Source organism: Candoia aspera, chromosome 1 (assembly GCF_035149785.1).
Source record: "Candoia aspera isolate rCanAsp1 chromosome 1, rCanAsp1.hap2, whole genome shotgun sequence".
In the NCBI taxonomy this organism is placed as follows: Eukaryota; Metazoa; Chordata; class Lepidosauria; order Squamata; family Boidae; genus Candoia; species Candoia aspera.
In genome coordinates, this window is record NC_086153.1 from 218,599,137 (window position 1) to 218,627,111 (window position 27,975).

Below are 27,975 nucleotides of genomic sequence, written 5' to 3' on the forward strand. Positions count from 1 at the left end.
GAAGAACAAGCTTAGGCTTTACCCTGACAAGACCAAGTAACTTGGGGTATGTTCCATCTTTAGTCCAGAATGGAATTGCACTTCCTCCTTTGGGACTGGTACACAACTTGGGTGTCACAGCTTCTGCTTGAGGAGCAAGTGGCAAGAGCAAGAAATGTCTTCACACAAATTCATCTAGTGTGCCTATTCTGTCCGCACCTGGACTGGAAGGCCCTTAGAACAGTCACTCATGTTTTGGTTACCTCACATCTGGACTACTATAATGTCCTCGACATGAGTTCCCATTAAAGATCACTCGGAAGCTGCTGGTCCAGAACAAAGCAGCACTGGGGCATGTTACAGTGACCAACATGAGCTCTTCCTTTCCTTTGTTCTCTCCCCTGGGACTTTAAGCCAGCCTGAAGAGCACTGGACCACACCTGGTTTCCAATTATAAAAGGAAAATGCAGGCAGCAACAGTGTGTGGGTGTGTGTTGGGGAGGATTTGTGTCCTGTGGGAGAGCAGAGAGGAAGAATTTGCAGCCATCAGTTCAGCAGGCAACTGAAAGAGGAGCAGACTTGGACTTCAGTAAGCCAACAGCAGTCAAGCTGAAAGGGGAAACAGAGCCCAGCAGCCTCACCACTCTGGCAGAGATGCTGAGAGCCCAAAGCCAGCCAGCAGCTGGTAAAGCACCTTCCTTTACCCAGCCCAGACTGAAAACCTGCACTGCCAATGCTTCAGCAGCAGTTTGGAACAGCAGCTGACAGCAACAGAAGCCCACTGACTTGAAGGTGGCTAAAGACTCTAAGCTAAGACAGCAGAGGAGAACAGAAATGTTCATAGGACTGTTCAGAACATAGACACAGACACTAGTATAAGTATATTTTAATATAGCATAGGATTATTGATTATATCCCCATACCAAAAAAGGGAAACACTAAAGAATGTTCAAACTATCAAACAGTGGCACTCATTTCACATGCCAGTAAGGTAATGCTCAAGATCCTGCAAGGTAGACTTCAGCAATTCATGGAGCGAGAATTGCCAGGTGCACAAGCTGGGTTTAGAAAAGGCAGAGGAACTAGGGACCAAATTGCCAATATCCGCTGGATAATGGAAAAAGCCAGGGAGTCTCAGAAAAACATCTATTTTTGTTTTATTGACTATTCTAAAGCCTTTGACTGTGTGGACCATAACAAATTGTGGCAAGTTCTTAGCGGTATGGGGATACCAAGTCATCTTGTCTGCCTCCTGAAGAATCTGTATAACGACCAAGTAGCAACAGTAAGAACAGACCACGGAACAACAGACTGGTTTAAGATTGGGAAAGGAGTACGGCAGGGCTGTATATTCTCACCCTACCTATTCAACTTGTACGCAGAACACATCATGAGGCATGCTGGGCTTGAAGAATCCAAGGCTGGAGTTAAAATTGCTGGAAGAAACATTAACAATCTCAAGATATGCAGATGATCCCACTTTGATGGCTGAAAGCGAAGAGGAACTGAGGAGCCTTATGATGAAGGTGAAAGAAGAAAGTGCAAAAGCTGGCTTGCAACTAAACCTCAAAAAAACCAAGATTATGGCAACCAGCTTGATTGATAACTGGCAAATAGAGGGAGAAAACAGAGGCAATGAAAGACTTTGTATTTCTAGGTGCAAAGATTACGGCAGATGCTGACTGCAGTCAGGAAATCAGAAGACGCTTAATCCTTGGGAGAAGAGCAATGACAAATCTCAATAAAATAGTTAAGAACAGAGACATCACACTGACAACCAAGGTCCGCATAGTTAAAGCAATGGTGTTCTCCGTAGTAATATATGGCTGCGAGAGCTGGTCCATAAGGAAGGCTGAGAGAAGGAAGATCGATGCTTTTGAACTGTGGTGTTGGAGGAAAATTCTGAGAGTGCCTTGGACTGCAAGAAGATCAAACCAGTCCATCCTCCAGGAAATAAAGCCAGACTGCTCACCTGAGGGAATGATATTAAAGGCAAAACTGAAATACTTTGGCCACATAATGAGAAGACAGAACACCCTGGAGAAGATGCTGATGCTAGGGAGAGTGGAAGGCAAAAGGAAGAGGGGCCGACCAAGGGCAAGGTGGATGGATGATATTCTAGAGGTGACGGACTCATCCCTGGGGGAGTTGGGGGTGTTGACGACCGACAGGAAGCTCTGGTGTGGGCTGGTCCATGAAGTCACGAAGAGTTGGAAGCAACTGAACGAATAAACAACAAAGGATTATTGATAAGTAATAAAGTGTAGGTTAGGAAAATGAGTAAGTCTGTTAATTTTTTATATAATAAACACCTTCTTGGAAATACAGGGAAGATAACAACAGTCTCTTTGTTGGTGGTCTCTACCATTTCTCAAAATAACACTCTCACAATGCCCATATAACACCTCTGGTTCATGAACTGCACTGTTACTAGTTGGCTTCCAGGTGCAATTCAAGGTGCTAGTTATCACTTACAAAGCCCTTCATGGCACAGGGCCTGGCTCTCTGAGGGACCGTCTGTCTTCTGTAGCTTTTGCCGTTCTGTGCAATGGGGCAGTTAATGTACTTTGGGTCCCATCAATTAGACAATATTATCTGATGGGACCCAGGAACAAAATACTATTACAGTATCTGCCCTCTAAAACATCCCCCCAGAAATTTGCATGGTGCCTAACCTGACCTTATTTAAATGAGTACTTAAAGCCTCTTCTCCCAGGGCTTGAGCTAGAGAGGGTGGTAGACTCCTTATGTGATTAGTGATCTGTTAGAGTGTGTGCTATTTTTTCCCAGACTTTTGTTTTTGCTCTGCATTGCTTTGAATTGTTTCATATGGAGTCATGATGGAGTTGGGAACCTGGAAATTTAATACATAAACAAAATGTAGTGTTATAATAAAATACGGGTCCTCAAACTATGGGTGGTGGGGGGGTTGCAAATTCTTTAAAGGTTTTGCCTCAGGCATAGTACAGTAATCAGACTCAGAGTTTTCAGTATTGATGTTTACAAATCACTTTCCTACCTGTTTCCTTTCCTTAATAGAGCTACAAGAATTCTGTGAAATGGTATTCTTAAATTATTTATGATATAAAACTTTATTTTGTCTTCTCTTGCAATATTCTTCTGTCTCTGGCGTTGTTGCTGGTGTGGTGTACAGTGTATAACTATAGCCTCTGGAGTGTCTGTAGAAGTGCATGTGTTACTGAAGTTCAGCATTTTTATCATTTTAAATTCTTATCCTTTCATAATGGAAACAGTTTTGTTCAGCAGTAAAAGAAAAGGTGCAGATGACCAGTCTACCCATAAAGCTGATCAAAGTTTGTAATATTCTATTTGTGTGAGTCAGAATTTTCTATACCTGTTGCTATTAAAAGCAAATATTATTAAAAAGTAAATGTGGAATGAAAATAGCTGTCATGAAAATGAAATCAAGATTTCAGGAATTATGCAAAATAAGGAAGATCATCCTTCCCAGTAAAAAGCTGATTTTAAAATCTGATGATATTTGTAGTTATTTCTACTGAAAACAGATTTTATAAAGTTTCATGGTTCTAATATTGTTTTTTTATATAAAGATTAAAATTTAATTATAAAAAGGGGGGTTGCCCAGCCCTAATCCAATGTAATAATTAGCTTTATTTATGGGAAGGGGGGTTGTACACAAATATATTTATAACTTTAGAGGTAAGAGTATTGCAAAGTTTGAGAACTCCTTTAATAAGAATAAAACTGCAATATAATGTTGAAGAGATATTTCCTGAGTTCTTGTCAACAAAGCTAACACAAAACAAGCTGCAAGGAAGAAGAGACGGGTATGCAAGTTACTTGTAGCAAACGCACACAGGTGAGTCATTTAATACAGCAAATGCTTGGCAATAGTAGTTTCTTCTAGCACACATATTCTAGCTGTATAGAAGACAAACTTACATCAGTCACTGAAGAAAAAAGAGTTGAACAATTAACAAGTTTTTTTTCCAAAGTATGATTTTGAAAGAACATACACTTGATAAATCATCATGTAAACATCTGTCATTTTCATGAGCCCTTTAATTTTTGTAACTGAATTGATGAAGTCGGTAATGCTGTGGCTTAAAAACAAATTGGTATTCTTTATAGTTAATGTGAAGATAGCTCACATTTATAAGAACACTAACAGCAGTTACAAAAATGAGAAACAAAAAAGAAAAGCATCTCCCCCTATGTACCCAAAAGGAAGAGGAAACAGTCCAGAGTATTGGTTCCTTAGACTCCTTATATATAGGTTTTCTATTTGAAAGTAAATACTTGCTGGAATTTTTGTGTTGTAACCTTAACCTTCCTTCTAATAAATATTCTAATCAGAGCTCTGAGACACTTCTCTGGATTAACTGTTTCAATTCCTAATTGCTGAGATGGGGGTGTCTGACTTTTTGGCTGATAAAATCTCATTCTAAAAGTAAAAAAAAATCACATGAAAATTTATAACATTATTATTCACTGAGGATTAAATTGTTAAGGCACTATTTCTGTAGAATTCCCACATGAAATAACTGCAGTAATATTAAAGGAAGTCCTTTAGGATCTTTTAGAATGTCCTCTCTTAATTTCAGTATACCCAAAGGACAACTGAAAACCTAAATTCAAAATGAGTTTTCAAACATCCTCCGGATGAGTTTATTTGCTATATTAGCTTGGATTGGATAAACAATCAGACTAATTTTCACTAGTGCTAAATTCAGTCAGATATTTTAATAAACAATAAAAGACTCCAGAATGACTTAGTTCCAAATATACACAAGGAGACAAGATGATAAAGTCACATGGGTTTCTTTATGGAAGCATTAAATCCCCTTTGCTAAATGCTGTCCCACCCCATGTATGTTTATTGCTTGTAGAATAGACCATTTAAATAGCTGACATTTGTTTTCCAGCATATACTTACCCCCCTGTCTCCATTATATTTTTCTATAAATTTTCCATAATTGTAGTAGTTAAAGGTTGGATATCCATCCACACCTTCCTGCTTACACAAGTCATGGTTCTGTTCTTTGGCGCAATCCACTGCAGCATAGGCAATCTAGAGAGAGAGATAAAAATTAAGACCAGGTCAGTTAAATGGAGCTCAGGTGCTTTAAATCTTGAACAGCTACAATATCAGAAAAGCTATGAGCTGGAAAGCATTTCTAGTAACTAAGCACCATTTAGCTTCAAAATGTTAAGCTCCAATTTTGAATAGAGTTGATCAAATTTATGACATTTTTAGACATAGTAAGTACTCTGGGCAAGATCTAATACCTTTTCCAACTAAATACACTGGAGTAAATTTCTTGAAATTTTAGTTAGAACAACTGTATAAACACATGGAAAGCAATACCAGCACATTTGATAAAGCAACTAGATAACTATAGCTTCTTACTGTCTGTCTGTCTATCTGTCTAATCAGAGTCTCTTGGATCAGGTTCCGCAATACTAAGTGGGGAAATATGTGCCTATCAGTCTTCTGTGTCTCCGCCTTTTCTGTTTTATTCCTTTATGTATTATTATTATTATTAAACCCACACAATCCAAGGGGGCTTCACTCACCCTTGCAAAAGGCCAGGCTGAAGACCTGGGTCTTCAAGGCTCTTCAAAACAACAATAGGGTGGAGGCCATCCAGATCTCAGGGGGAACCTCATTCCAGAGGACAGGCACTTCTACAGAGAAGGTTTGCTTCTGGGGTCCCAATAGATGGCATTGTTTAATCAAAGGAACCCAGAGCACACCAATCCTGCCAGGTTGAACCAGCTGTGCAGATATTAAGGGAGATAGGCAGTCCCTCAAGTAACCAGGGCCTATATCATGAAGGGCTTTATAGGTAATGATCAGTACCTTGAATTACCTGTGAAAGCAAACAGGTAACCAGTGCAGCTTGAGAAGCAGAGGTGTTACATGAGCATACCAAGGCATGCCCATCACTGCCCACACCGCTGCATTCTGGACCAGTGGAAGCTTCTGGTCTTCAAAAGCCGCCCTATTTGGAGCATGTTGCAGTAGTCAAGTCATGAGGTGACCAGAGTATGATTGACTGACTGAAGGGTGTCCCAATGGATGCATATTATTATACCAGTAGTGGCTAACAATGTGACAAAATACCATCTCAGCCATTAATTTAACTACTTGGTCTTGGACTGGTCACTGTTCTGTTACCTCAGCCTATCCTCTAAAACAAGGGCATAAATAACCTATTCTCCAGAGTTACCATGTACGTATTTACATATATCTGTATGCATACATTTTACATATTTATTTGAAACTAAATGTGTAATTTACAAAGACATATGCTTCCTCCACAGATCTCACAAAAGTCATGACTTCCTGATTCGAAGCAGGCAGGCAAGATAGATGTGTTACAAATTTGCTTTCAAGTTTTTTTTTCCACAATTCCCTTGAACTTTCATCCTAAATGAACATTCAGAACAGTATTTTCCAATATTATTCATGCATAGTAAACCTACAAGAACATTCCTAGAATGCTAAAACTATATAGTTTAACCTTGCTTAAATGCAGACAAATACTTTCTATATTAATTTTAATGTGACTGCTGGCTAGACTGTTGAATGGAAATGTTAATACAATTCACTTTAAATTTCTATGACACTACTTCCTTTAAACAGTCTGCTTATTATAACTTTGCTTTGCCTTGTAAGCTATCACAGAGTTACGATAGTTAAATGCATTTTAATATTCCTCTAATTTCCTGGTAATATGCAGTAAATGTTAAATATGCACCTATAACAGGATTCTTACCAATTACCATCAGGAATGGGCACACAATTTCTTATAGTTCTATAGATTTACTTAGTACTCCCTCTAATTATTTCCTTGTGCCAACTGTTGCTGCCTCCTGCAACCATTTCTGAGAAATATAGGCCTCTCTTATTTCAGAGTCTACTTGTGCCAGCAGTTAGCAAGTGCTGACTGCTTACCTGTCAATACAAACTGATCTGTCAGATTATGCAAGTTGACTTGTGTTAATGAAGGATTTTTTCTGCTTGAGCAAATCTAATTCATCCAACCGGCAAAGGATAGTTAAGTTTTTAAACTTGTATGCTATCATAAAAATTCTGCCTGGATGTCCAGTGGTGTTGGGCAACTTAACCATTCGATCCTGTACGCTTAACTCACACAAGCTCCTTCTCCATGATGAAGCTGTGCAATCCTTGAATCAGTGAGCAACTACAGAATTCAAAGAATAAACTGAGCAAGACTTTAATGTTATGTTCCTTCTGTAAACCCTCCAGAACCAATTTTGTAATCTTCCTGATGACACAATTGTTTTCCTCCTAGCATCTTTTCATCCAGTCTCTGCTTTATATTCTGTATCATCTTCTCTAGGTAATATATTTCCTTCTCCCTATTTTCTGAACACACCATTTAACCAGTTAACATTTGGATTGGGTTGTACTACTGGGTCTCTAACCTTCCAATAATAATTGGGTCATTTCTGTTACGGACTCACTTACAGTCCTCTACAGATATTCCCAGTCTTGATCTTTTCTGTGATGATCTCCTTGTGTTGTTTTTCTCTAGCTTACTTCCTCTGGAGGAGTAGCAGCAGCAGCACAGGAGGCTGTAGAGACTCTCAAAGTCCAGTTCTCTCTGATACTGCCTGATTCGTACTATTTCACAATATATATGTGGCTTTGCAGGACGCTGTGCCATACAAAATGAAATGAAATAACTCAATAGAAAATATTAGCATCTGAAGGTTATGATTTCTAGCCCAACCAACTGCCAGGGTGGTTTGTGAACTGTTTTTGGAAGGGCTCTCCTAGAGGAGCATTTTCCAATGGGGATGAAAACAGGGAGCCTGACTTATTTCAGAATCAGTCTGGTGGACATCACAAGGTGGCTGCCATAGCTACAGCAACTGGCAATAAAATGCCACTGTCCAAAGTCTTTTAAGAACTAGACATCACCATAGATTTAATCACATTAACTCATGGTATGTCCCAAGATTTAAGAAGAGTTATTTATACAGGAAAGATAAGCTGTAATCACTCAGACCAAGTTTTCAGAAATAAGTGGTCCTGAACTCAAAAGTAACCAGCAATTACCACCTTTCTTGACTGCCTCTCTCACTGGAAATGCTAGAGGGAAGGCAGCTGCAAATCTGATTAACACAGTAGGTAGAAGATACTAGAGGAATAGCTAGGGTATATTGAAGGCCTGCCTGATCTCTTGTTGATTTGAACAGTCTACATGTTTGCTTGTTTCTTTTCTATTTTTAAATTGATGAGGCCATTCAAATTTACTATAATACATATCCAATTTGTCAGGTCTTATTTAAAAAAAATCGACATTATCTTATCTGTAAGTATGCATTTCAGATGTACAGAAGTCTGCCTAAACACTATAGATTGAAAAAAAAAGTTTTATAATGAAACTTAGAATAAGGTCCAGACACCTACATTAAACATCTAGAAGGTAGTTAACAAGTTTCCACAATCGAGGCAGTAATCTTTTGCCTCCAACTAGGAGTTTGAAAGCATCTGAGCGAGCAAATTTGACAGGCAATTGGAGGCATTTTAATGCCTGAAACACTTCTGGTCCCTTGAGAGAGAAAGCAAACAAACAAAAAACAGGAAAGAACACAACCCTTCATGGACACAGTGGTGCCTGCAATTTTGAGCACCTGAAGACAATCTCTCATGCTAATTTCAAAGGCCTTTGCAGTAGATTCAGACTCCTGTATAAGCTATTGCTCTCTTCAACTATAGCTTGCCATATATGAGAGAGAAAGAGAGAGAGAGAGAATAAGGAGTGTTATGAAGAGAGCAGTTACATACTCATTTTTGGTATCATCCCAATCCACCATGCAGCCTCCAACCAATCAGATGTCTGCTCCTGATCTAAATTTTCTCAACCATTCCTTAATTGATTCTACAAGTTAATTTTCAGTATTCTGTCCTCTTTTATTGAAGAGTTAAAAAAGAGCTATTTCTTTCATTTTCAACTGCTCCTTGAAGTAACTAAACCAAGTAAAAGCACACTCAAAAACACTAAATTACATAATATCAGATGTCTTCAACCCTGACCATTAACTGACCACCCAAAGGAAAAGATTTTACAGATGTTTTAGTCTTCAACAAATCATTGAGGTAAACATTTGCTCTTGAAATGATATAATGATATAGTTAAGAAAGTGTTGTCAATCCATCTTGGCTGGCATGACAATACGAAGTAACAAAAGTAGTCTAAGGTGTCTGAGTATAAATGAGATTAATTACTAAAATTTGCTGCATAGAACTTCTCCAAATTTCTTTACATCATAGATTGTAAGAGTGGAAGTGACCTTATGTATTATCTAGTCCAACCTTGCGCTTGGTGCACAAATTTATGAAGCCACCTGCCCTGATTTGAACACTTCCAGCAAGGGGTAGTCACAGTCTTCTAGGCAAATTATTCCACTACTTAACAGCTCTTACCACCCAGAAAATCCTCTTAATACTTTGCCTGAATTGCCCACCTTTTAAATTCAACCCACTGGTCACTTTCCTTCATTTGGTTCTAAGACAGACCAGGTTCACTCCTCTTGTATGTGACAGATGTTGACGTATTTGTAGCCCCCTTAGTATCCTTTTTGCAAACTAAACATATATAGCTCCTCTAACTGAACCTTATAGGGTTGTTTCCAGATTTGTTATCTTGGTAGCATTCCTCTGAACCCACTCTATGTCCCTTTTAAAAAGTGGTGCCCTTAGGGCTGGCCTTTAAACATGGTCTCACCAGAACAGAGTACAAAGAAAATGGCTTCTATTAATATTGCTCCAGATCACACTGGCTGCCCTGGTTGCTGCATCACATACCTTGCTCATATACAGCTGTGGGTCACCAGTACTCTTAGATCCTTCTGACAGGCATTACCAAATTAGGTCTCCATATCCTATTGTAGGAGAAAATTTGAAGGATCCAAAACATATTCTTGAAATAAACAATACACAAACTCAGCTAAAAAGCAATCGGATGTTCTCAGCTGCACCAAAGCTAACAAGAACTAACAAGAAAAGTAAAAAAAGGGTTAACTGACCACAAAAGATTAGCAATTAACAAAGGGAATTCAAGGTTTTAAAATAGTGGCTAAGCTAAAATAATAACTTTAGGCACTAAATCATAGGCCCCTAGTTTAATCCAAAGGATCCATATTATAGGAGAGGTATGATCTCATTAAATCTCTTGTTATGAATTCAAACACACACATGAATTAACCCAACCAGTAAGGTTAACCTTATCAATCACACTGACTGCTGTGTCCTATCTCATACCATTGAGTATCTGTAATTGTAACTGATCAAATAAAAGGATGGTTTGCATAAGTCTGTAAAGAGTGCTTGTAACCCCACCCATCTTCTGGTTTCTCTTACTTCTGCCTCCAGTACTGATCCTGTCAATAAGACAATTTGTGCTTCAACGTAATCGTGTCCTGGCCTCTGGTTCAAATAATTTCCTGAGAAAATTATTCTTCAGTATACTTTTGATTTTTCTTACCTAAAATGCAGGAACTTATACTTGTCATCCTGTTGGTTTGGACTCAACATTCAAGCCTGTGGTGGTGGTTGAAATTGTAATTTTGTTCCCTAGTTAGCCAATCTCTAGTTTGATGTCATCTGCAATTTTGGTAAGCACTCCTTATATTCCAACCTCTAGATCATTTATAACAATTCTGACTAGCACAGAGCCAAGGACGATGACCTGGGGACTGGAGTTCACTTGATATTTCCCTCCAGTATAATGCATTATGTGTGAGTACCCCCTAAGTGTGTTTATTTCACCAGCTACAAATTCATTGGATGTAGTACATAGTCCTCGTTTATCCGTCTCATCTGCAAGCATTTGAGTGTGTTCCCGTATCCAATGTTTATCCTAGATACTTAGATAGCAGCTATGTCCAAAAGTGTTTTTACGCAGATGCAGCACATGTACCAATTGTGCTCTTTCATGGAAAAGGTGGATCTGGTTGTTAGATAAGGCTTCATCACATCCAGGGCAGCAGTCTTTCTGGATGCCTCTGAAAAACAAATAGTCTCTGAAGAGAGTATGGTAGTCTCTCCTTGGGTAACTTGCTAGAAAAGTAATATAGACCAGGAATATTTTTTATTCCTGTACACAGCTCCCATACAGTTTTGAAGGTTCAGCAACTTTCAGTTTATTTCTAAGCACAACTAAAGTTACTGTTCACCTCTATGTCCCTAAATGACTATGGTTTCCTGTAACATCAAATGCCCTGCTCTCATAAAGTTTCTGGAAGTTCCCATTCTAAAATTTACTTCGTTTTTTATTGGACCTAATATCTCATTATTTTGTTTTCCATTCTTTTGAGTCTCTTTGTCTTCTCCTTCTATAAAATTATGCTGCTGAAATTAAGTTTAACTTTTGTCTTTAGTTTTCAAAAGCAAATAGAATTTGAGACACTGCATAAACTTTTGAATATATAATATAAAGTAAGTTGATTCAGTCTATCCTATTTATTAAAATGAATTATTTTAAAGGATTTATACTTCATAAAAGGCTTTGATGAACAGTGATAAGTCTTTTTAAAAATAGTTTTTATTAAAAGATTTTACATATATAAGAAATACATTCAAAGAAAAAATATAGTAAATGTGAAAAAGAACAAAGAAAGGAAAGAAGAGAAAAAGAAAAAAGGAGATAGAAAAAAGAAAAGAACAGAACAGAACAGAAAACATGAATGTGTGCGTGTGTGTGTCTTCTGATCTTCCTCTTAGCAGTTATACATACAATTCTAATCAAACCTCTCTCTCTAAGGTTACCTAATAACTCCTTTCTTTCTATAACCTATTCTTTCTAATCATCAAAACCTTAAGTCACAAAATCATTTTCTTTTTTACTCAAAAAATCCAGAAGGGGTTTCCAGTCACTGATGAATGTCAATAATGACCTTTCTCTAATCAAGCAAGTTGTAATAAGAGACATCTCAAAGCACATTTATGAGTTCCTGATGAAAAATATATTAAGTGCTTATTATACAAATTTATTACCCCAAAATTATTATTCTAAATAATAATATATAATTATTCTAAACTTCTCCTAGAAAAAGAGAAATTTGGAATACATTAATTCTTTATATAACATTTATTTCAAAAAGAAAAAAAATCTACCTGTAATTGGTGCCCTCTAATTTTATCTGTAAATGAGTGGTCTGTTAGAAATTTGTTCTTTGGTTGCCATTCAAAATCATATTTCCTCCCCAACAATTTCTTTGGGATAAAATGATCATTTATATTTTTAAAAAAATAAAGCATTAGATGCAAGAGATAAAGAACATGCAACTGTGGGCTTGAGGACACTATCGCAAAGCAATAAAACACTGCAGAACAGGCAGTGTTAACATGCCTTCACAACCAATATTTCTGGCTGGAAATTCTAGGAATTGTAGTCCAATATATCTGCCAGACAGCAGGTCATGGAAAACTGCCCTATTCGTATGTATGAAAGACTTCCACAATTGTGTATTTGTAAAAGAACTCTGCTAATCCAAATGCTGCCCCATTTTCCTGCTAATCAGCTGGTGTTAAAATGACAAAATCAGGTGCAACAACAGTAAATTAAAATTACCACCTATATCCCAAAGGCTTCTGGAGAGAGAACTGGCTGGAAATGAATACAGATTTGTTCAACTTGAAGGCAGCCAAATATCAGTGCTATTTCCATCCAAACTGGCTTGCATTGGTGTGCCTTTCTGGTCATGTAATACAAATGATTCCCCTCAAAACATATATGGTTTTGATGCAGCATAAAAGTTCTGCATAGTAAACAATTTCAGGGAACACATATACACAAATTAGATTATTGATGTTTTTTAAACATTCAAGGCAAGAACTACATTAAGGCTTTCAATTTTTTTTTACCAACTTCAAAAATCAAAATGCTTTATTTCCCTTATTCAAATTAGGACCACTTTCACGCAGTGGTCATGCCTTTCATCCTGAGTAGCAGCCTGGGCCCCGACTGCAATAAACAGCTAGCCAAATCTGTTGAGCCTGTAACATCAGGGAGAGAGATGCTTGAAACAAGGCATCTAAGGGATCTGGAAACTGCTATCCCCAAAATCTTTATCTTTGAAGCTTCTGCCTACTTAGAAACTAACCTTTCCATAGGAGAGAGCTTAATGACTCAATAATGGTTCAGTACAGACTTGAGAAAATTGTCTAATAACTGATCTCTGGATTCCAACTTAAAAGCCCATCCCTTCAAATCCTTTCACTCCACTTCACTGGAGGAAGAGGCTCGCTTGAAACTTTCCAGTTACAGTTAGTGTACCTTGCTCCGTTGCTCCCCACAGGTTTCCTCCAATCTTTTCCTTCCTTTTGCTGCCCCTGAAAATAATGGACTTTTGTTCCTATAAAGTATCTTTATACAGTTTATTTCACTACAGTTTAATACCTTTAATCCCTTGTTTTTCTTGAGGGAATTATAACTCTTCACAAGGTTATTTTCAGAGAATATATGAAGGCGAAAAGGGGATGTGAAAACTGTTATTGGGAGTTTTTTTGAAAGATTGGGAATGTTAATTTTACTTCTTTGGCATAATTTTTTTTTCTGTATATACTTAACATAAGTAAGCCTATCTAAGATTAATGCATTTTTTTCCTCCAGTACTATTAGACTGATCAACACACAGTGTTTTCAATGACCAAGGACTTCCTCTGTCTCTAAATGTATATGTATATGTATATATAAACTACTATGTGAATTAACTATCTGAAATGGAAAAAAATGGTCAATATGGAGATGAGAAGACACAAAGAGACACAAGCAGTTTTGCAAAGAAGCCTGGGAAGTAAAAACAAAATTCAGCAAAAATACCAGCTTAGCACAAGATGCTGTAAAACAGGATGTTTTTTAAATAGCAAATGTTTGAAAGGTGACTATGTCACAGGTTCTTTTTTGAACCACAAATAACTAGATTGACCCAGACTCAATAAAGATTGGAAATGCTGGGAACTTGGACAGTTGGCTGTTTTTCTGTATTTCCCTTCAAAGGCTGGGAGAGACTTTTATTTTACAAAGCAAGGAAAGCTTACTCCCCCTCCCCCCCAAAAAGAATTGTAAATTGTAAATGTCTTTAATTAGGTCAGAAATTAATATTTTACTAATAAAACTATATTCTATTTTAGCTAGCTATTTTCCAGAGGCTCTTTATCTCCATTATATTATTTAAAGTCCAGTTTCACTATATCTTCATATCTTTCTATTCTATATCTCTAATATATCTGTTTATGCTGACCTCTAACTTTCTTTTGTCTTAAACCCTTTATATTCCTATGGTCACCATCTATTGAGCTATATTCCTTTTCCACAGAGTTTAATCTGTCTTTTATCTCTTTTAGTTTTTCTTTTCTATCTCTGTTCTGTCAAAGTCTTGGTTTCTTCTATGCCTGTTCTTTTTGTTTATTCCTGGCAGGGCTTCCTGGCTCTTCCCTCTTCCAAATCTTGGCTCCAGCTGAGGGAAATGGCTGGAAGAACTTTCCCTCACACCAAGTCTAGAGGAAGGAAAAAACGACTTTTTCTCCCATTTTCTCAGCTGCTGCCTCCTTTCCTGTTGCCTCTTCCTCAGCAGGGCTGTCTGTCCTTTAGTTTTACTTGCTACTTTGACTCCTGGGCTTTGGCTCTGTTTATTCAGCCTCTTCTTCATGAGCTGTGTGGTTGCAGAGCTCCCAAGCAGACATCTTGTCCCTCTTCCTCCTCCTCCTCCTCCTCCTCCTCCTCAATGCAGCTGTTTGATTGGCAGCTGCTGTTTGATTGGCAGCTGGGTTGTCATAACGATGGGGGAGGGCCAAGAATAGAGGAGAAGGAACGAGCACAGGGGCTTAAAATCTGCTCAGGCAGTCGGTCCTTCCACAGACTACAAGCTAGAAGTAGAATTTAGGATGGTAGAGCGACAAAAGGAAGGCACCAGTAAGTCATACTTGGAAAATCTAAACTAGCTTTTACTTAAAAGATTTTAGAGAACAGAAATCCTAGAAGTGAAAAATAATTGCCTGAGAATGTGTCTAGAAGTAGTTAGATCCACATACTGACATATTTGTCCAGTACTTCGTAAAAAACAGGATGTGTAATTCTTGGGTAAAGAGCTGGAAAACTATAGGTACCTAGATTGCAAACTTACATTTACCCATATATACATGCAAATAAGCTGAGAATTTTAGATGCAAAAATACACCTCCCAAATTGGATTCGACTTAGCTGCGGATGGGCTTATCCATGAGTTTATACAGTAATACTTTTGATAAGTACCATATATCCTGTATATGGTTGCAGATAAGCCCATCTGTGGATAAGCAGACCTTGAATTTTTAACCATCCAATACCATGAAAAATGTGCCACCCACAGATAAGCCAATTATGAAAATTAAAACGTACACAAATTTTGAAATTTCAAAGGTTAGCTTATCTGTGGGTAGTATACTTTTTATGGTATTTTGGTTAAAAATTTGAGGGTTGGTTTATCCGCAAGTGGGCTTATCCGCGAGTATATACAGTAATTTTTGGATGGAAAAGTCCATTCCCACCTGCTTCTTTATCTTAGGGCTTATCAGTACCTGAAGATGCCTCATTAACACATTTTAAGGGACTTGTTCTTATCACATCACCTCCACTTCATCCCCAGCCTGCTGTAGAAGCAGCCTAACATCATCTTTAGTTGTTTGGCTGGTAAAGTGGTATTTTACCTCTTTTTCTGACACAAATCCTGCAGTATGGACAAACTACAATGCCTCGGTGACAGTGCTGGCATGGTCAAAGGGTGGGATCTGCCCAGCTCCTATTGGCTGGTTAAGTCCACTGTGGGCATGCCCCTTTCCAGCTGGTCACTGACCATTTTGGCTTGGGCTGCAAGTAAGATCAGATACCTGGCTTGTGCAATGCTATCTGCTTATGTAAAGCCTAATCAGCCCTTTGATAAACTGTTAGATATGATATGGGTTCCATTTGTATACCTACCAACCTTCTGGAAGACTGATTGGACCTGCTTCTAAAAATACCCTTCAAAAGACCAATGCATTTATGAGCACCCCCCCGCAAAGGAGGATTACCAGCTGATTTAAACTAGGGAAGTGGTAGTCACAAACAAATGTATAACAGAGATTTTCACTGGGCCAGATTTACCTGGCCTTTTCCTATCAGCTTTATTATTTCTTAGTTGGAGTGGGGTACTACCACTTGGATTACTCCAACACAATTTTGCATACTCTGTGGGCTCCTACCAGGTGCTGCCAGCTCCATCTTTAAATATGATTGTCACACTTCTGAAAGAGCAGTGTTTATTTATATGGAAATATTAATCTTCTGGAATTGATTTGACAGCTTGATTTTTTTCAATCTTTTTTAATATGGAAATATTAATCTTGATATAATGAAATCTGTCCTCCAAAGACTGATATTTGTGGATAAAAATGGCAACCTAAAATCCTGACTGACTAGTTGTTGGGTGCAGGAGAAGCACAGGATAATGTGGGATGTCCCTGCTAGTTTTCTGCAATACCACTCCAGATACTCCCACTCCATACTGATTTGGCAGCTGGGATTTTTTTTTTATTGACAGGAAAATAAATTGCCTTCCACAAGGCCAACAAACCCCACATTCACTTGTGCGACTTGAAAAATAGCTAAACTCTCCACCTCAAGCACATGTCTTGAGTCCGCCAATCCACCTGTCAGCAGATGATTTAGGGTGGGAGAGGGAAGGAAGCTGGGGAATCCACCAGTGGCTGTCCTGAATTGTCCTATATTAGATCTGTTAAGGAAAGAACCATCTTGTGGCCTTGTTGCTGAGGAACAAAAGCGCTCAGCTGTGGGGACAGTGCAACTTATGTTAACACAAGGATGGAAGGAATGCATATTAACCCAGTCATTACGTGCCCTCAGACAGAAACGGCTATCCTGATTTATTTTAAAATGAAATACTGTATCCCAAAGATAGGAGTCTCAGGAAAATTTGATAGCATACTTCAAAAATGTATTTAATTAAGGGTTTTCTCCCCCAGTGTATAGCAAATAGCTCAAACTACTGTGTACAAGTTGACTTATCCAAGTCCTGGACAGAAAAGACAAGCTTTAATTTAATTTCTACAAAACAATTAATAAAGTAAAAAAATAAGTTGGGTGTAATTTTTTTTTCAAATTACATTTTCTTTTAAGTGAAGGGCTATTTATTCTAATTTTAGCAATTCACTCTCATTTTGCTAGATTCTAACACAGATGTTGAGTTTCCTGAAACATTATCTGCCAGTTTTTCAGAGCCTTATTTGAAAATGGCAGCTAGAAAATTCCTCACTGGGATTTCTGAATATTTATTTATTTATTTTCTATCCTGCCTTTATTATTTCTATAAATAACTCAAGGCGGCAAACATAGCTAACACTTCTTCCTCCTCCTCTTTTCCCCGCAACAGCAACCCTGTGAGATGAGTTGGGCTGAGAGAGCGTGACTGGCCCAAGGTCACCCAGCTGGCTTTCATGCCTAAGGCAGGACTAGAACTCTCAGTCTCCTGGTTTCTAGCCCAGCACCTTAACCATTAGACCAAACTGGCTCTCAGAATGTAAGTCACAGAACCACATTCAGCACTATTCATATCATGACTTCAAGAGAAAGGTATTCCTGGAAGCCTACTTCCCCTCTTTCTGTTCAGACATGCAACTGATTTAGACATACAACTACGAGATGTCTTTGGCCTGTATTAATGGCACCAACGTGCTTCACTTAATTAAATGAGCTTGTCTTTTCATGATCTATTCCATCACTGATGGCTGAGATAACTGATTGTTACAGAGCTCTTCCTTCTTTGATAGTACCATATGCAGCTCATGAGACTCCAACCCCGCAAACAGCAGCCAGTGGTAGAGTAGGCTTCAGTCAGCCCATGGTTCACTTCTGCCTTTTTTCATGTATCTCTTAGTTACTTATATAAAGTACCTCAAAATAATGACAAACTATAGTGTCAGCTCTGGTATTAACCCACAACATTCCTTCTCAATCCTATTTCTTTATAAACGTTTACAGAAACCTGACATGTCAATTTGTTCCCAGTTTTTGAGATTCATCCTTATCTGATAGTTTATCAGAGTACAGGCAAATAGTACAGGAATTGATTTTTCTGGAAAAGAATTTCAGAAATAACCCAACACAAACCCCAAATAAATGTTGAAAAAGCTTGCTTTGCTGGATGTCAAGAAATACGAAGAATAAATAAATTAAAATTAAAAATAGCCTAGTTTTTGGCCAGTTGTTTGTGCTTTAATTTGAGGAGACCCTTTCCAGATATTCAGTTGCACATTTGTATATTTCTTTTAGCAGTTAGAAATATTCAAAAAGCTTTTAAAATATTTTCTCAGGTTTTTTTTTAAAGCTAAGAGTCAGGTTTTTAATTCTTTTACTGAAGTAGCAGTATACTGATACTAATTTATTTTTTAAAACATTTTTCCAGGAAACAGTTGGATCTTCTTTTTAGTAAAAAGTTGCTCTAATTAAATGATTTATTGAAATGATACAGAATGTGTTATCTTCAGTAGGGTAAGTAATAAAAAGGGGGTAAATGTTTTTAACTGTCACATCTGAACCACAAGATATACAGTTCGCATTGCTGCTCCATCTCAGAAATGATACTGGAGAGCAAGGAGTTGTACAGAACAGGGCAATTAAGGTATGGAAGGACAAAAGTGTTTAGGTTATAATTTTCATGGTGTTAGGATCTGGATCGGTTAATAAAACAGCAGAACTTTCAAATCAGACAAAAGAAACTACCACTTCACACTGCATACTTTCAGAAGAGACTAATCTAGGGACTCAGACCCAGACTACGTAGTCACTGAACACAATGTGGCAGCAATTCACACAGGTAGATGGTTTCATTTAAAAGGGATCCTGGAGCAGATGGCCTTCTGTCTGTTCTACCAGAAAAGGCATCTTTATCTGCACAGAGTGATAAACTAGTAATGCCACCCAATCATAGTCAAATTAGTTACAATGCAGAAGAAAAAATAGCTAAAGGAATGTTCTGAAAACTTAGTTGTCATTGTGATACTAAAAGCATAAAAGGGAAGAAAATACATGGCATGGGGCCAGGCTTCCTGAAGAACCGCCTCTGCTCCATTACATCAATCCATCCCACCCAATCATGCAGAGAGGGCATATTGTGGACCCCGTCGGTAAGAGAATTTTGTCTGGTGCAGTCCAGGAGGCAGGCCTTCTCTGCAGTAGCTCCCGCCCTCTGGAACATCTTGCCCCCGCAGGTGAGGTTGGTCCCATCACTCCTGGCCTTCCGGAGGAATTTGAAGACCTGGCTCTGCCACCTGGCTTGGGGCAGGGAGGGGAGTCATCATGTTTGGGGATGGCTAGTACCCTAGCATGCTCGTCGCATACAAGGTCTGAGTTATCATCTGCCATTTGGATTCTATTTTTATCTATAATTATTGTATTTGTAACTCTATTTTTAGATATTGTATTTTTAGATATTGTATTTTTAGATATTGTTTCATTGACTATTGTTGTAAACCGCCCAGAGTCCCTCTGGTGGGAGGAGATGGGCGGTGACAAATTTGATAAATAAATAAAATCCTAAATTAACAGAAAATCTGGGGTTCCTGTCCACAAACACATGATACCTACAGATGAGTGAACTCTGCCATGACCTCAGTTTGTGATGGTACCCAATACCTAATGAGATGTACTTCTAGCACTTTCAAATAATGTAGTACAACAGAGGAAGACTATGTAAGGTACTTCATTTTAGATTTATTGTCCTACAAATTTAGTTATTTTTTAGTTAAAAGATCAGCAATTCAAGCATATAACTGCTATTATTTATTTGTGCTCAAATGAACAGCAAATTATTAACTTTATGTTCAGCTTTGTTTCACTAAAAATAGAAGAAAAAGCCATTTTAAATGTTCAAGCTTTTCCCTTCTTTGTCTTTTCAAAGGCTGTTCTTCCAGGTCTTACGTGTGGCTGCAATAATAATAAAAGTCTCCCGCAGGAATAGTTGGCTTTTTTGCTGTTAAAATATGCACTGCCACTCATCAGGTTATTGATTCAAGGAATAAATCTCCACAGGAGCAAATATTGACTTTTGTTATGAAAATGGAAGTGAATAACTTACTGAACATTGATTTTAGAGAAAAATGAAAAAGGGCAAGTTTTTAATCCCCCCAATGTTCTTTTCCAGACTGAAACGTTATCCCTTTTAAAAATAACAGTTTAGAAAGTAGTGAACTAAAGTTGACAAACCTGTTTATATGGAAAAGGATGTTGTTACCAAGTGACTTCAGCTCTGATTCTGCATGTGAATATTACATATCTTTTGTTCCCTAAAAAGGGGCTGTGAAAGATACTTTGTTATTATTAACTATTAAGTCATATAAATGTAGTGCTCCCTGACCATCTCAGTGAAGTTACACGGTGATTTCCAGGAAATCAGCCTATATTTGGATTGTGCATATATGCTGGAAATAATGTCTATGAATCCCCTCAAATCCTGCTATTCTGCCTCTTCATGATGGGGAAAGGATGTTCCTGAGAAGGATGAAGGAACAATGCTGGGAGTGTACCCCAAGAGTATTTAATCCCAGCAGGGTCACCCATGGTGTGAAGGTCAGCCCAGCTGCCCAGCTAAAGCAAACAGGCATCTATATAGGGCAGTAGCAATATATGAAGTTGCTGGAGGCAGATGATTACTTTAGTGACAATGGCAAAGACATCATTACATACTATGAGGGAGAAAGCAATGGCAAACCACTCCTGTATTTTATCAAGAAAACCACATGGATAGATAAGATAAAGTGACCAACAATATGGTGCTGGAATATGAGCCCCTCAGGTTGGATGGTAACATGTTACTGAAGAGGAGCTGAGGATCTTTTGGAATATTAATGGTGTTTGTGATGTGGCTAGATTAAAGCCTTTGGGATATGTGATGGCTAATGTTGCCATGCAGGAAAAGAAAATCCAAAGCGAATAAAGACAAAATTACAATAGGAACGTGGAATATAAGAAGCATGGATGTGGGAAAGCTCAACACAGTGAAAGATGAAATGGATCAACTACACATTGACATCTTAGGCATAAGTGAATTGAAATGGACTGGAATTGGATACTTTCAGTCAGAAAATCATATTGTTCATTACTCAGGAGATAAAAAAAAGAAAGAATGGCATTTCTTTCATAGTCAGGAAAGAGAATGCAAAGACAATACAGTGCTTTGGGTACAATGCAGTAAATGACCTAAAAATATCAATTAGACTTCACAGACAATCCTTTAATATGATGATAATCAGGGTTTATGCTACAACTGTGATGTAGAAGAGAAAGTTGACAAGTTTTGGTCAAGTTCAATCTCAAATTGACAGAATACGCAAGCAAGATATGCTGCTTGTGATTTCAGAGTGGAATGCCTAAGTTGGAAAGAGTAAGTGTCAGGGCCAGCCTCTCTTCGCAATAAGACACAGACTCACTTAATGGGTATTAAGGATTTCTGGTTTATTGGAATGATAGCTGACAGATCGAAAAACGGGAACGGGGTAGGTAGTGTGGGGGTGCCCCTTTTATACCCTCCTGTATTGCCCCGGGCTCCCCCACCCCTCAATGCCCCGATCCCTCTTGATGGGATCCTTGATGGCTGCGTGGGCGTTTTCCCCGGTGTCCTCTTTGTCTTCCTGCAACGGTTGAGTTCTCCGGGGCACCATGTGCTCCTTATCTTCACCCTTCTGACGTCCCTCTTTTCAGGTGTTGATGGGATCATGGGTGTGGGTGTCTTTGGGTGCTTGTTTTAATCCCTGATTGGATTATCTTCTTCCCCCTTTTCCTTAATGATCATGATCCACGTTGTGAGGCTCTTTGTGCCTTGCAACGAGGTCATGACATGCTGCCCCCCCAAAGATGTTCTATGGTGCTGGTTTCTCTGGGTATGCCTCATGGAACTGTCTTGTTAGTTGTCTAGCCATGACGTGTCGTGCCTGGACCCACTCTGGGTGTGAGAAATGTTTCCATCTCACGAGGTATTGGAGTGTTCCTCTTTGCTTTCTTGAGTCCAGTATTTCTTTTACTTCAAAATGTTGTTGGTTGTCTATCATTATGGGTGGGGGTGGAGGTTCTTCCGTATGCCATTTGGATGTGCTCGTTGGTTTCAGTAGTGCACAGTGAAACACTGGGTGGACCCGTCTCAAATTGTAAGGCAGTTCCAATTTGAACGTAACTGGGTTGATTACCTGTATGATTTTAAAAGGTCCGATGAATTTCGGTGCCAATTTCTTCGAGGGTTGCGAGGTCTTTATGAACTTAGTGGAGAGGTAGACCCTATCTCCCACTTTGTAGTTCGGTGCCTCCGCCCTGTGGTTGTCCGCATATTTTTTGTACGTTGTTTGTGCGTCTGCTAGGGCCGTTTGAATGATGGGCCAGGTTGTTGCCAGCTGTGCCGCCCAATCGTCTGGTGAGCAGGGCAGGGTTTCAGGTTGCGGCAATTCTGGTATCGGTACAAAGTCCCTTCCATAGACCACCTTAAAAGGGGTGTGGCCAGTGCTCTGGTGTACCGCGTTATTATAGGCCACCTCTGCAAAAGGTAGTAGGTCTACCCAGTTGTCCTGTTGATAATTTATGAATGCCCTCAGGAACTGTTCAAGTGTTGAGTTTAGGATCTCTGTTGATCCGTCTGTGTTTGGATGCCACGCAGTGGACAGTGCTTGCTTGGTTCCGATTAGTTTTAAAAATTCCCGCCAAAATTTTGACGTGAATTGTGTTCCTCTGTCGGTCACCAACCTGTAGGGGGCGCCGTGGATCCTGTATATGTGTGTTAGGAATAAACGTGCCAGCTGTTGTGCGGAGGGGATGGTTGCGCACGGGATGAAGTGTGCTTGTTTCGAGAAATAGTCTTTTACCACCCATATCACAGTTTTTCTTTGGCTGGGTGGGAGGTCCACAATGAAATCCATGGAAATTTCTTCCCATGGCCGGGAGGGGCTGGCTACCGCCTGTAGCAGCCCGTGGGGTTTCCCTCCTTTACGTTTGGTGGTGGCACATATGGGGCAGTTGCCTACGTAGTCTTTTACGTCCTTTCTGAGGTTTGGCCACCAAAATTGCCTCCTCGTTAGGTGGAGGGTTTTTACAAACCCAAAATGCCCTGCAGATTTGTCATCGTGCGCTCTGTGTAAGATTTCCCCCCGCAGTGATTCGGGCACGTACAAGGCTTTCTCTTTCCAGGCGATGTTGTCTTTGAAAGATACATGTTGTTGGTTATTCTGCAACCATGTATCTTGCTGTAGTGCTTGTGTGAGTCTTTGTTGCCAGTTCGGTGAAATTGAGCGTCGGCTCCGATCGCTCCCCGCCGTTCGTGCTGGCGTGCGCTGATTCCTTGTCTGGCTCCGCGTGACAGCTGGGCAGCCGAGCTGTTTCTCGGTCCATACTGTTCCTACGATGTCGGAGGCTTGCGTGTCGTCCTGTGGCCGTCGGGATAGGGCGTCTGCCAAGAAGTTTTTCTTGCCCGGTATGAATTTCAGCGTGAAATTGAACCGGCTGAAAAACTGAGCCCATCGCACCTGCTTCGGGCTGAGTCGTTTTGGTGTGCTGAGTGCCTCCAGGTTCTTGTGGTCCGTCCAGACCTCGAAGGGGCAGGAGGCCCCCTCCAGCAGGTGTCGCCACGTTTCCAAGGCTGTCTTCACTGCAAACGCCTCCTTTTCCCATACGTGCCATCTCCGCTCCGTTTCGGAGAATTTGCGGGAAAGGTAGGCGCAGGGCTTTAGGTGGTTGTCGGAGTCCTTTTGGAGCAGGATGGCTCCGATGGAAAAGTCGGAGGCATCTGCCTGCACCACAAAAGGCTTGGTGGGGTCGGGGTGTTGTAACACTGGCTCAGCTGTGAAGAGGGTTTTCAGTCTCTCGAAAGCCGTTTGACAGTCAGCTGTCCAATTCAGTAGCGCCCCCGGGTTCCTCGATTTGCGCGTGTCCCCCAAGCCCTTAGTCTTTAGCAGGTTAGTTAGGGGCAATATAGTCTCTGCCAGCCTGGGCGTGAACCCCCTGTAGAAATTAGTGAATCCCAGGAGGCTTTGCAGCTGTCTCCTCGTGCGTGGGCGTTCCCACGCCAGGATGGCTTGGACCTTGCTGGGGTCCATTTCTATCCCTTTAGCAGAAATCCTATACCCTAGGTAGTCAATTTGTTTTTTGTGAAACTCGCACTTGGAGAGCTTTACAAACAGCTCTGCCTTGCGAAGTTTCTTGAGCACGTCTTTTACCAAGCGTTCGTGCTCACGTTCTGTTTCTGTGTAGATCAATACATCATCCAGGTAAACCAAAACCCCCTTAAAAAGGTGGTCACGCAGGACCTCATTAATTAACTGCATGAATACCCCCGGTGCTCCTGCCAATCCGAATGGGAGTACTTTATATTGAAACGCCCCCAATGGGCAATTGAAAGCAGTCTTCCACTCATCCCCCTCCCGTATCCGTATGCGGTAATAGGCTTCCCTTATGTCCAGTTTGGAGAATACCTTACCCTTTACCAAGTGGGACAAAATGTCCTTTATTAAGGGTAAGGGGTATTTATTTGAAATGCTTGCTGCGTTTAATCCGCGGTAGTCTGTACAGAGCCGCAATGCCCCGTCCTTTTTCTCGCGAAAGAGGACTGGCGCTCCCACTGGAGAGTTTGCTGGCTCGATAAAACCTCTCGCCAGGTTTTTGTCTATGAAGTCCCTTAATGCAGCTAGCTCTCGCTGGGTCATAGCATATATTTTTGGTTTGGGTAGGGGTACCCCCGGGACCAGTTCAATGGTGCAGTCCGTCTTTCTGTGGGGGGGGAGTTTGTCCGCCTCTTTCTCACCGAAAACGTCGGCGAAATCCCCGTATTTGGTCGGCAGTCCCTCTGGCAGTGCTGTCTCTCTGTGTTCCACAGTCGTCGTCGCCCCCCCCATGGCTGCTCGGGGAACCCTGTTCCCTGAAGGTGCTTGGTAACGCCCGTCAGCAAACTTAATCTCTCTGGTTCTCCAGTTGATGACTGGGTTTTGCTGCACGAGCCATGGGATCCCCAGTATGAGTCGGGGTTGCCCCACCGGTGCCACGATGAAAGCCAATTTTTCCTCGTGGCTGCCGAGCCGTAGCGCGGTTTCTCCGGTGTATTGGGTGACCGGGCCCCCTCCCGCTGCAGATCCATCGAGCTGCGAGAACACCAGGTGGTGCTGAAGTGGATAGCAGCGGAGGTCGAGTGCGGCTGCCAGGTCAGGGTGCATGAGGCTTTTGGAGCAACCCGAATCAATGAGTGCCCAGACCTTTTCGGTTTTATTTCTATGGGTGAGGGTGACACGGACGTAGAGGGTGGGGCATTCCTCACTCACCCCTTTGTCGAAGCGCCTGTCGGTGTCCTCCACCTGTCCTTCGGCGCCCCTTAGGCCAGGTGGTTGTCGTTTCCCGCCGCCTCATCGGGGTTGCTTTCCTCCTCCTCTGAACTGTAGGGGCCGTGTCTGCGTCGGTACTCCCCCTTTGCTGCTGGTCGCTTTCTTGGCGCTGGGGTTGGTGCTGTTTGTGCCCTCCTTGGGCTCTCTCTGGGCGTCGTTTTGGGGCATGCGGCTGCTTTGTGATCTTCCCTGCCGCACGTGAAGCATTGCCCTTTTGCGAAGCGTCTGTCCCGTTCCTCCTTCCAAGGTTGGGGTCTCGCCCTCACCTGCCTTGCGTTGGTGCGTGGGGGTCTCACCGTCTCCATCTGTTGCGTTTCCCTCCTTGCGTGGAGGAACGTGTCGTGGGCGTTCTCCGCTTCCGCTGCCAGCTGGATCCACCCCGTGAGGGAGCTGGGGTTGTCGCGGCCAAGTGCCCACCGGAGGACATTTAAGTTGAGTCCATGTTTGAACTTCTCAATCAGTGTCGATTGAGACCAAGTGTCCACTTTTCCGGCTAGGGCTTGGAACTCCATGGCATACTCAGCCACGGAGCGCGGGCTTTGTTTAAGTGTCTCTAGCGCCCTTTTTGCCTTTTCTTGCTCCAGGGGGTCCCTGAAGTGCCTTTCTAGTGCCTGCAGGAATTCAGTGCTGTCCTGCAGCGCCCGGGCGCCTGATTGGCACAATTGGACGTACCAATCGGCGGCCCGTCCTTTTAATTTTATGGCCAGGGCATTGATTTTGCCCCGCTCAGTTCTGAAGCAGGGACCCCATTCTTCGAGGTAGTACCTCGCGTTAGTCAAAAAGAAGGAGAGTTTCGAGGGGTCCCCATCGAACTTTATGCCAAAGTCTTTGGCGGGTGTCCTGGTCTGGCTCCTGGCCCCCTCTGCGTCGTGCCTCGGGCTCTGCAGGAGCTGCTGCGGGTCGGGGTGTCTCCGGTTCTCTTGCGGCATTGGTGCCTCTCTCTGGGGCTCCTCGCAAGGTCGTCGTCCCATCGCTCGGGGGGGAGGGCGGGGTGTTCTCCCTCGGTCGGGCTCCTGGATCCAGGCTCCGCCGTCGCCGTCGCCGCCCGCCGGGTCGTCCCTCCGCCTCTCAGCCTGGCGCATCTCCCGTCGTGGGGTGGGCTCCTGGGGCCGGACGCCGCCGCCGCCGAGGTTGTCCCGCCGTCTCACGTCCGGGCGCGCCTCCGCTCGTTGGGTGGCCTCCTGGGGTCGGGTCCCGCCGTGGTCGCCGCCGTCCGCTGGGTCTCCGCCCCGTCTCGCCTCCCGGTGCGCCTCAGGTCGTCGGTTGGGCTCCTTGGGTCGGGTTCCGCCGTCACCGCCGCCCCGCTCGCCCTGCCTCCTTTCGACCGGGGGTGCCTCTGCGCCGCCTCCGTCGCAGAGTCCCTGTGCCGCCGTCAGCTGTTGGAGCATCTGCCGCACCGCCTGCATCCCTTCCTCCAACGCGTCGAGCCTCTCCGCCGTCCCCGGCTTCCCGCCGAGGTTTTCGCCGCTCCGCTCGCCCTCGCCGTTGGCCGTGGTAGAGGACGGATCGTCCCTCGATCCCGCCGCGGTGCCAGGCGCGCCCTCGCCTTCGAGCGCCCAGGGTGGCGGTTCGTCTCGCGCTTCCTCCGGGGTTGCCTGTAGGCTTGGAGAGGGTCCCCTCGTCTCGCCCCCGGTGCCTCGCGGGCTCCCGGGCGCCGGGGTGGGTCCCTCCCCTGCTGCTTCCCCCCAGCTGGGTCCCATACTTACCGGGGCGTTGCATCGCCCGGACCTCAGCTGCATCCCGCCCTGCGAGAGCGGGGCTTCGTCGCCGGGCGCCGAAGGGTTGCGCGTCCTCGGTTCCTGGTTCTCCATGCCTGGCTGGGTCCCTCACAAACGTGTTGGATAGGTACCAGGTGGAAAAAAAATTTTTGCGGTTCCCGTTTTTATGTCAGGGCCAGCCTCTCTTCGCAATAAGACACAGACTCACTTAATGGGTATTAAGGATTTCTGGTTTATTGGAATGATAGCTGACAGATCGAAAAACGGGAACGGGGTAGGTAGTGTGGGGGTGCCCCTTTTATACCCTCCTGTATTGCCCCGGGCTCCCCCACCCCTCAATGCCCCGATCCCTCTTGATGGGATCCTTGATGGCTGCGTGGGCGTTTTCCCCGGTGTCCTCTTTGTCTTCCTGCAACGGTTGAGTTCTCCGGGGCACCATGTGCTCCTTATCTTCACCCTTCTGACGTCCCTCTTTTCAGGTGTTGATGGGATCATGGGTGTGGGTGTCTTTGGGTGCTTGTTTTAATCCCTGATTGGATTATCTTCTTCCCCCTTTTCCTTAATGATCATGATCCACGTTGTGAGGCTCTTTGTGCCTTGCAACGAGGTCATGACAGTAAGGAGGAAAATGGCTAGGGGCTGACTGTTGAACAGATCACAAACTGCTCATGTGAAAGTTTCAAGTTAAACTAAAGCAGAAGAGTAAGGCAAGAGTTTTCCTTTGATATTCAGTGGAAATGAAAGTTGGATTTTGAAGAAGATAGAAAGGATACTGGCACTTTAAAACTTTGGTGTTGGAGAAGAATCTTGAAAATACCAAAAATAGCCAAGAAAACAAACCAATGGAACATGGAATAAATGAATTCATAGTTC

At 42.0% G+C, this 27,975-nt stretch overlaps 1 protein-coding gene across 1 annotated transcript in view; it reads right to left on the reverse strand.

Moving 5' to 3' along the window:
• The window catches only part of PDIA5 (protein disulfide isomerase family A member 5), a 239,603-nt gene that overhangs the window by 3,944 nt on the left and 207,684 nt on the right, over nucleotides 1–27,975 (reverse strand). The window contains exon 16 of the mRNA XM_063288786.1: nucleotides 4,898–5,032. Within this exon, the coding sequence (XP_063144856.1) occupies nucleotides 4,898–5,032 (135 nt within the window). The remainder of the gene's footprint in view (nucleotides 1–4,897; nucleotides 5,033–27,975) is intronic.